This window comes from Perna viridis, chromosome 12 (genome assembly GCF_037379345.1).
Source record: "Perna viridis isolate PV_CMFRI_1.1 ecotype Kerala chromosome 12, ASM3737934v1, whole genome shotgun sequence".
Classification (NCBI taxonomy): domain Eukaryota; kingdom Metazoa; phylum Mollusca; class Bivalvia; order Mytilida; family Mytilidae; genus Perna; species Perna viridis.
The window spans coordinates 26,445,644-26,456,256 of record NC_142456.1 but is presented as its reverse complement, the minus strand read 5'-3'; the positions used below and the strand labels follow the sequence as shown (position 1 = coordinate 26,456,256).

Sequence of the window (10,613 nt, the reverse complement as noted above, 5' to 3'; positions counted from 1 at the left end):
TCGAAACCTCTAGGTTTTCCTAAACAATTATACCTCACGTAAATTTTCGAACCTCATCCCTTGTTTCCGAATTCTAAATTTTTGTCACTTGTTATTTATTATCTTTTTAAATAGTTTACCACGATCGTTATTGAAAACGCTGATGTGACCTTTCTCGACCGCGAATCTAATGAAAATACCTGAATTAAATGAAAAGATAATGAAAATCAAATCGTACGTAAAATTTAGCTAATTTGGCGTTGGGTTCTGAATATAGGGTTACCTATTTTTCAAAAAGAACACCTATTAATATGGAGAGTTGACATGTGTAAAGTTTCACTTTGGATACATTTTTGCGAATCTTCCTCCCTTATATATCTGTCTTTTCATCGCACGACACATTTAAATCAAATTATCTTCTAAAATAACAATTAGATGGCAAATTGTGGATAGCAGTCCCGACCATATCATTTTACCTATTTGTAATTTTGACAAGAAGGTGACAAAGCACGTGTGCTTCCGTTGGTCAAACTATCACGGACATGACAGATGGACAGTCAAGAACCTTTTGACCACTATAAAATAAACTGTTTATTTAATGCTCCGTTGATACGAGGTGGTACCAACTAATGGTTTTTTTTCAGAATTTGATTTCAATCTAACAAAAATAATTAATTTGAATCAGTTTCTGAAATTACTAAGCTCTTTAAAATGAATAAAATTGAAGTGATTTTACACTTGTGAGTTAGTATCTTTTATCATCAAAGACTTTTGCATTGATGTGATATATAGATGAACACTTTATGTGACAATACAAAACCAAATAGATTTTTAATTTCTACTTTAAAAATTCATAAAATTCAATTTCATATATCAAACATGTCAAATTAAGATGTACATCTAGGTCTGGAGCATATGATTTCTTTTGGTGTTTGATATGGTATTAATCTCGTTTAGTCTATATTTATTGGGTGGCGGTGGGGGAGGTATAGATTTTTCTTATTAATTCAACGTTCGGGTTCCTTTCACTTTATACTAGCATGCCCATTATCTTCTCGTTGTTTCAAATGTATGTAGATATACTTGTACCGTTTCTTGTAGAACACCTGGTATTTTAAGCTGAATTAATTACGTAAAAAGGGTCTATTATTTCAATTGATTTTGAAAGTTGATATAAAATTCTGTTGTCTGAACCGTCCGTTAGTTGGAATACCAAATGCATAATACATGTATTCATGTCGTTCAGTTGAACATCGAATATCGAATGTCAAAATATGCTACAATTGCCTGTATGTATGTTTTTTTTTAATGTCATACATTTATTCTTAATACAAGGAAAATAAATTTACTTGTAGTTCTAAATTTAATCAACATGTACATCATATGATACAATACATGAAAGTCAACAAATTTAAATCATTCCTAAAAAAAAATGTAAAAAAATGACTCGTTCGCCTTGTTTCACTATTCGAAATTATATCGCGCGAGACATAAATATTGGGAACTTAACAAAAATGCATATCCCAGGTGTGCATCCAGGATTTCAGGTTAGGGGCGTTTAAATAAATAAATACAGAGCAAAGCGAGACAAAAAAATGGAACTAGAATAGAAAAATCAAGTTTCCATGCAAAAAAAAAAAATTCAGTTTCGGATGGGGCGTACGTACGCCTGGCATACCTGTCCTTGGATCCGTGTCTGCATCCGACCTAAAGATTGGAATTTTGATAGTTTGTACAATTTTGCCATTCTATTAGAACGCATGCACAATAGGTGCAGCAAAATAATCATATTCGGACATGATTATCGTAGTATTATTGTTCACACGCGTCCATGTGCATTGCTGTTCATGCATGTATTATATTACGATTAGATAAGTAACATAATGCTTCTTTTCAACTAAGATCGATGTAACATGTTCTTGTTATAAATTTACTGTGTACTTGTCCATTTCTTCTAGCAGCATTTTCGGAATATTAACAAATTTTAAATTATAAACTTTCAATTAGACACAATAAATTATCTTCACCCTGAGGTGAATTTGTTTAAATCAATATCATCGATGTCAGATCAGGTGCCAAATCATGCCGTTAAACCCCTGAAAACTGTTATAGATTCTAAACTATACAAATATAATCTCACACCTGGTTATGACACCGTTAAAAATCTGCAGGTAAACAGTAAAAAGGCCGAGAGGTTCGGCGTGGCTGTCGTGTCAACCGTGACATGGGTCAACTCTTTTGTGCGGGATGTACTTAAGGTATAGCCATGTCCACCATTCTGCAAAACGCATCTGCTCGTGTATCGTTATTTTTCTAAAGACGCGCGTGTCACATTCCTATGGTGTCACAATAATAGAGTACTTGATTGTTTAAAGTCTTAAGACAAATTTTAATTTGTTTAGACTTGAGATGTCATCCAAGGCTAATAACGGTAATTTGTTTTCCTCTAATCTATGTAGCAAATTCAAAGGAAATTCAATGCCGTAAATTTAATGATGTTTGTTCAGAGATATCTGTTTATTTACACATACAACCGATTGTTAATACATAACACAAGCGTTTAATTTATTTAGCACTATTTATCAGTTTTAGAAATTGGTGTCATCTTTTATCTTAATCATTTAAATATATTTAATTTTGACCATCAACGCAGGTGGCGTTGAACAAAACTGCATTACTGGTCCGTAGAACGGCGGCATTTGTTTTTAAAGTGTCACATATTTCTTATATAAGTTTTACTGACTTAAAAAAGACGAAGTAGAAAGTGATAATCTCAAACAAAGTGCATTCAGCAATCACATTTTCAAATCACTTTGTTTCATTAATGTACAAGTAGAAAGGTACTTTTTATTTCCCATCGTCAACAATAATAAAACTTTTGAAAAATTCACACCTTTAAAACACGGAGCTATAAACTGACTTTTACCAGTCATATCTTCATTTCCCTAAATAAAAATGTGAGCAAAGTCATAGCATAACCGTCTCGTTTCTTTTTGGTATTTTAATCAGATGATGTTTGGGGTCAAAGTTCCCCCTTTTTCTTCGAAAACTCATAATATTAATATAAAATGGATTTCCAAAAATGTATAATTTTTTGAAAGTATAATATTAATGCTCGAGTCTGGAATTTACAAAACATTTTGGGTATCAGCACAATTTGTCCAATCAAAGTGTCCGGAAGTATTTAGGGTACACAAAAGGTCAACCTAAAATAATGAGAAGTAGTACCATTCTATTTATAATTGCTGTAACTGGTGAAAATTGTTTTAATTTTCGATAATTAAGATGTAATTAAATATACGGAAAAAGAAAGGTAACTCTATATAGACGAAACACTGAGACCTTATTGGTTGTAAGATGTGTCACAGTGTTTTGCTCTATAATATTGCTTTTTTTATTTATTCACTGTACTATATGTACACAGTTATGTACATTGTATTCCGGTTTTGATAAAAAGTGACGTTTTGTGTGTTTTTGTTTTTTTTTTCATGCATATAATTGTCGATGGAAGATTGATAGATTGATTGTAGTGTAAAGCCTTACACATGTAGCAGGCATTTCATGCATATCAGAATCAAAACCGACTGATCTGTCAAACAGACTCTCTTGTTTACTAGTCCGGCAAATTGAGTTGGATTTTGGATGTGCTAGCTAGCAAAACCAATTGCCCACAGGAAGGCGAATTACCCCACTAAGCCAGAATTCATTAAGTATCCGATGCAACCGGTCGTCAATCTATCTCAGACTAAAGTCTTTAGTAGGACCAAGCCTGTGATCAAACTTGATGATAATAGCAGATCAAATGCGGGTGGACGTTTAACGTCTTCGTTTTCCGAAAGAAAAGAAATAAAGGTTTATACAATGCATGTTTTATGTGGAATAAGATGTCCCAGAAATGTATGCTGTTGAACATATGGTATATATAGTCATCACGCTTTATTCAACCGTCCATGCTGATTTTACTATTGGCCTTAATTTTAGAGCGTGTGTTTTTAAGTTTTTATAAGATCATCAACTAATAGGTCAAACATATATTGCAGACATTATTCAAGTTCGAAGTATACACTTCAATCTAAATAATGTGCAACGTCATTATTTTGTTTTTGCTAACTTACCTCGCATTTAAACAATATTTCATTTCATTAAGATATTTGGTCTAATTGATAACACAGACGAATGTATTTTTGTACCTCCAACCACCAGGGAGCAGCCACATGTGTTCTGAACGTTTAAATGATGTAATCTACTAATTCGTAATTTATTTGCCATATCATTGTACACAGTCATTTGATAAAGAACTGTTGTGTGAAATTTTATCTCTCAAATTAAGAGATTTGTCGGTTGAAAAACAATTCAATTTGCTCAAAGGGAAACACACTTTAAAACGTCTGCAGATTTTTGTATCGCCTGTGAAATCTCGTGAGATGTTTAAAGTCATCCGGCGTGATTTTAATGTGGCGTGGATTTAATTTTATGGCACGTGCACGTAAACTGGCATTTGATCTTACAGAAGGTAGTCGTTTATTCTAACGTTTGAATTTTGCGATAATTCTACTCAGGGGATACACGGTACTGCCGATTATGAAAACCTTATCCAGAATATGGATGTTGTTTTTATGATTACCAATCAGATGCGGATCAATAGAGGGTCTAGAAGTAGATATCCCCCTTTAGTTGTAATAGTTTATTAATTTCTTAAGAAGTAGATATCCCCCTTTAGTTGTAATAGTTTATTAATTTCTTACGAATATATGGTTAAATTGATGAAATAGTATAGCCTTTAACTATATCACGAATACGAATATAGGAATACGAATATTTATTAAATAAGTCATCAGACACATAAATGTGCAACACGAGACATAATATATACAATCATTAAAATTCAGTTACATGAATAAACAAAGAATAAAATTCATTAACTAGACTAAGTATAAATGTATAAATATACAGATATTAAAACTGCAACAATTAGCATACCTTTTTTACAAAGTGAGAAATTTTATTTAAAAGTTCAGTATGACAAAGGGAGCGCGAACCTTTCATTTTGTATTGAGAGGGAAATCGTTGGTAGTAAAAAGGAATATATTTTCCCTCAAAAGTTTAACATTAGTATCTTGACTTAAAAATAAATAGTGAAATTCATCCCCAATACCATCAAAACATAATTTCCAAAATATATTCTCCCTCATTACATTAGCCCATCTTCCAGTTTCAATGGGTATGTTAATATTATTTGTTCTTAGTTTACACAGTCTACTCCTTGCAGAATAATTTAATCTTATCAAGTATGGCTCAAGTTTAAATTCTGTTTTAAAACTTCCATAAAAGTCACCTTTAGAATCTTCTTAATGTCAGAGTACCAAGATTGAATAAATTGATCTTGCAAAGTTTTCTTCTGTTTAATCTTTATATAAATTCCGAACTTAAGATGAGTTCTTCACAGGAATGGAAATGGCGAATATGTCAAAGAAACAACCCTACCGGGGTAATAAATGTCAGCGCAAGGCCACACATTGGTTTAATGAACGACGCTGAAACCCTCACACCACAAGATAGGCTGCAGCTGCCCCCAAAACAACAACTATATACAAGTACAGCGAAACAGTTGCCCCTATATACGCCAGCAACATATAACTATAATTCTCTTTTTTTCTGCAAGATCCCTAGAACTTCCTGAAAGTAACATCTAGCGATGCAATAAGTGCCCCAGAGCGGAAATAATCCGTCTTATACATATACTATTGATCTGTACTTGTACATAATAAAAAAAATAAAGCACTTTAGTCTAACAAAACATGCAGTTTGCAACTCAATGTAGTTAACTGAATCGCTTCAATCATATCAGCTACAACATGCAAATAAGTCCATTGTATACAGTACATGTATAATATTATACGCAATCATGTCCTGGTGAATCGTGCCAACATGTACATGTATAGTCACACTTTTATGCATACATTTTCTCAGTAGTTATCATTTTAAAAATCATATCTCTTTTTCAATTCGAAGTCGTGCAGGACAAACTCCTGACGAGCTAATCTATATGGAGCCGTGGCACACTCGACTTCTTGACCTGGTCGGGAGATTTATGAGTTACGATCGACCTAATATAATTTTTGATGTTTTGTTACACTATGCTTGATTAATGGACGATTACACGGTTTTCACTTCTGAGTTATTCATGCACGTGGGAAGCCGATATTGCAATTTGCAGAACATTGTTACCAGTTAAAATTTATGTGGTAATGTATCATTATAACCCTTTAAAATAATAATCTCCTCGCGTCTTGAATCCATGTTTAAAAATTCCACATGCTGTTTTAAAACCAGAGAATTTTGTCTTCAAAACACTAAAGCAGAGTGAATTGATGGTTTCTGTCGAGATGGGTGTTGATTTGTTGGTGATCATGCCGCTTTTAATGTCGACAAGATGCGACTTCCTCACTTTATATTTTGTGATCTTTGTCATGGGAATTTAAATACGTACGAGTTTTTTTTTTAAATATAACAATGCACGCATTAGTATAAGTTTTATTTGAACTATTAAATTCGTTTCCTTTTTCGACAGCGATTAATGTGGTCCCAAAACCTTTTCGACTATATCAGACTACATGAATATTGTGTGTACTTTTGATTCGTCCCTATGCCCATCAAGCCTTGTGACTGCAAGTTAAGTATGAAAATCATAAAAAGAAATCAGAATAAGTTTATTCATATTTGACCATAAGATATTTACATGTATAGTTCTGACTCACAAAATGCATTATGACTCGCCCTTACACAATTTACTTCTTGATGATATGCTATTATGTATCATCACCTCAAGTGCATGCATGTTTGAATCATGTTAAATTTCATTATGGCTGTAGTTTTTTGTTTTTCCTCATTTCAGCGGAAAGTGTGAATATCCAATTAACTTCATATCAAATAAAAATTAGAAATAAGTCCTTTTCGCCGAAATCCTAATTTATAGTACACATGGATTACTCGATCTACGAAATGTAACATTTTGTTAATACCCTGTCTATGATGTGCTGAAATTTTCAAAACAACTGCTCATGATTAGTCATGCAAAAATAGTTTGATAAAACGTTCGACAAATTATTTCATGCATTTGTTTTTTTGAGAAGTCATACCAGACGGCTAGGCTAGACATGTACAAAGAAGGATAACTCAATTAGAAAATATTGTTGGATATGAATTGAACTATTTTAAATTACGACGTATACCTTTCATGTATATTGAACATGCCATGATCAAATTGCAAAATTAACTCAAATGTCTCGATGTACGCGTTGCATGAGCAAACGCCGGGAAGGACCACGATTGTGTCTCAGAAATAAGCGTATGGAACAAACTACATGTATCTAATTTATATAGACGAGTGACTATATATAAAGAAATGGCTTTCAACGCTCTTGTGCTATAAGGCCTTATAACGGTATTATACACTATTCAGCTATATGTACATGTCCAATGCAGGCGATTAAAAGTTCGTATAATTGGCTTTGTGACTGAAAGGGTAACTGACGAAACCGCAACACGCTCCGTTTCTGAGCCTACTCCGTCCTTGTGCATCTAGGAGGTGAAACGTTTTGTTTGGGATCCAGCGCTGTCTTTAAAAAAGATCTCTATTCGTAAAACGATATTCTTTTTTTTTAATAGATATACAGATGAAATAATACAACCTTGCAAGTCTATTGTAATAAACAGTTGCATTGCATGAAATAGAGCCCAATATGATACATTATCAACTTCTTCTCATTTTAAGTTCTAGTACAATGTGCAATTAAAAGCGTCCGCCAACTGATATACGTTTTATTTTCACCGTTTATTAATTCATGGCATTTGCTTCATTTATATTTTGTTCAAAGAAAATTTTGGTTGTATTGTGTCTGGAAAGAGTAATCAGGGGAACCAAGATTAGAACAGATATGATAAAAATATAAACCAGAGATAAATCATGACCAGACGGGGAAAACATACACACAGTATTTAAGAACATGAAATAACCAAAATAACACGTACAAAGAAACAAAAGAAACTGAGCAACTCGGAAGTACTCCGCCAAAAACTTGGGAGCATAGAACATGTCACTGGTCGAGTAAGCGTCCCGAGTCGGCTTTTCTAGAAACACCCGCCGGGTTACGGAAAGAATGTGCCCAAATTTCAATTCAATGATAAATAGGCATACAAAAAACTCATAAAAAGGAAAATCTGAACTCGTTCCCGATTGAGGACAAACTTATGAACCACAACACAGCATTAAAATTTATCATATTTATAAAAATAGAAAAAACATACAAGAAAACAGATCATAACAAAAACAAACGAAATAAAGCACTATTGGTCACGGCAAGTCCCAAATATCGATTTCACCATGGCCTCCACAAAGATTCATCTTTGAATGCACTTACTGATGATGGTGTAAGGGGACAAGAACGTAGTCTACTCGGTTCCGGTTTACACACAAGTCCACTTGAAAAGGATTTATTGCCCATTCTTGAATCGCGGATAAGGTCCATAAATTTATTTTGGTTTGAATATAAATCACATTTTGATTCTCGATTTCGCAAAGCATTGTTCTTGGAAGGGATGGACAGCATTGGTCCATTTTGCAACAACACTGGTTCAAACGTTTTAGTGTCATTACGCATGTCAGAATGTGATGAAGGGTAGGAACTGTGTTGGAAAACATAATCACTACTCTGCTCTGGAAATTGGACTAACAGACGATCAGAAGGCAAGGACATTGTTTCATGGCGGTTCTGTGGAATTTGCACATGGAGAGGTTGTAGGGGGTAATTTCCGTTGCTTATAGGAGCAGCGTTTTGGTTAGTTGAAGCACAGTTTGAGCTTATGTGGTTCATCACTCGGTTGCGGACATTGTCGTCGATTCCATGGGAGGCGCCAAGGTATCTAGCAACTTCCGTCGCGCATTCAGCATAACCAAGACTGTATTTAGCAGCTACTGTGGGGTCGGCTGCCATGGCTGATGTTATTTGTCGACGCTGCATAGACCTAAGGTACTTGACGGTCATCTCTAGTATGTCAGCTTTCTCAAGCTTGGAATAATGAGTAGCCTGAAAAACAGGAAGATGATCATTATACGATCAACTGATTGCATATGTATATGCCCTAAAGTATATACATGTATAATATAATGACATCACACCTGCATGCATATTATTGATAATTACTTTCTTCTTAATTATGCATTAAAATCATCGTGTACCATATAATTTATTTTCTTTCATCAAAATTTTGTAAATAGCCGTTCGCTGTTCAAGTTCATAGACTGACGTCGTAAAATGTAAGAATACAGTTACTAATCACTAGATTACATGTACTAAATAAAGACTTCGATATAATGTATCATCAAACACGGTGTGTAAAGTTCTTAATACTTGTACTTTAGCTGTTCATTATATATAATCTAAATGACACATCACATTAAGTGTCATATTCCGCACTTTAGTGTTCCGCCTCAAAAGAAAAAAAAATTGTGAAAAACTGCACTAGAATGACAAATGACGACACAGTTCCGGGCTGGGGCTCGATTACCCCAATCCGAGTGGACAATACAACGAAAGACCGGGTACCCTCTTGGAGACGGAATCTACAACTACAAGATTTAATGATTAAACTCACATCTTTTTTCATAGCTTGAAGTACCAGTGACTTCAGTTGCAGTAAACAGTTGTTAATTCTTGCCCTTCGTCTCTTCTCCATTAACGGCTTCTTGCTCTAAAATATATTTATATAATGGTTGGAATGGTAGGAAAGAAAATCAAGAAAAACAATTTTTGATACAAGAAAAAAGACATTCTCCAACAAGGAACGTATCTATACCCCATGAACATAATGTTCAACATCGCATAATCATGTGTTTAATTCATGAAAGAACAAAAATAATGAATCAATAAAATTTTGTTAAATAAACCATTTGTTTACATTCATTCATATTTTGATTAATAGTTAATGAAGTCATTGCAACAATAACTCCTATCATATGTAAATACAAAACAGGACTAACCTTTCGCGACATTTTTTCCTCCACAACATTATTCTCAATATTTTGTATAGAATCCGATTCGAACATTTTGCATGAATAAGACCGTTACAGTTAGACGAATAATCAACAAGTGGAAAACTAATCTATCGAGACAAACACTTATAGTTTGTCAACATGTGGTTCATTTGTGGTGTGAAGCTATTTACCCTTAGATTCCCACGGTTAGATGCCTCAGCATGTGACCAATCAAAACTCGTCTATTCCGCGGGAAATGACCATGTTTATTTTTAACATACAATTTGATTGGCTTATGTTGGGATTCACTCCAACATGGTTGTAACGGTATGTCAATCTTGTGGTTTATCGGTTGTAATCTAAATAGGGCCACGTGCCACAATGATTATACAGTTGTGTGGGAAAACTCCGCCTTTCCTCGGTCTTAATTATTGTGTAAATACGAAGCGTGATAACCGAATCGCATACAATACTTGTTTACGGCAGGCTCGTGGCCGCCTTATCATAAATGCTCCTAGTTCGTACAGGAATGCAATTTCTTTTTTGTATCGGCTCGTGGGAAAATAGTTCAAGTGGGAAGTTTAAACTATAATCGAGAGTA

At 34.0% G+C, this 10,613-nt stretch overlaps 1 protein-coding gene across 1 annotated transcript; it reads right to left on the bottom strand.

Annotated features, from left to right (window-relative positions):
• Window positions 1-8,247: 8,247 nt before the first annotated feature.
• On the bottom strand, window positions 8,248-10,180 carry LOC148601854 (uncharacterized). The gene is made up of 3 exons (XM_088555988.1): window positions 10,019-10,180; window positions 9,634-9,729; window positions 8,248-9,065 (listed from the first exon to the last, which is right to left on the bottom strand). The coding sequence occupies exons 1-3, from the start codon at window positions 10,082-10,084 to the stop codon at window positions 8,358-8,360; spliced, it is 870 nt and encodes a 289-aa protein (XP_088412114.1). The 5' UTR covers window positions 10,085-10,180; the 3' UTR covers window positions 8,248-8,357.
• Between the last annotated feature and the right edge of the window lie 433 nt (window positions 10,181-10,613).

Coding starts and splice junctions, on each gene's coding strand:
- LOC148601854 (XM_088555988.1), bottom strand. CDS start 10,084: ATGTTCGAATCGGATTCTATACAAAATATTGAGAATAATGTTGTGGAG. Junction 9,730..10,018: donor AGGAAAAAATGTCGCGAAAG/GTTAGTCCTGTT, acceptor AATATATTTTAG/AGCAAGAAGCCGTTAATGGA. Junction 9,066..9,633: donor TTCAAGCTATGAAAAAAGAT/GTGAGTTTAATC, acceptor CCTGTTTTTCAG/GCTACTCATTATTCCAAGCT.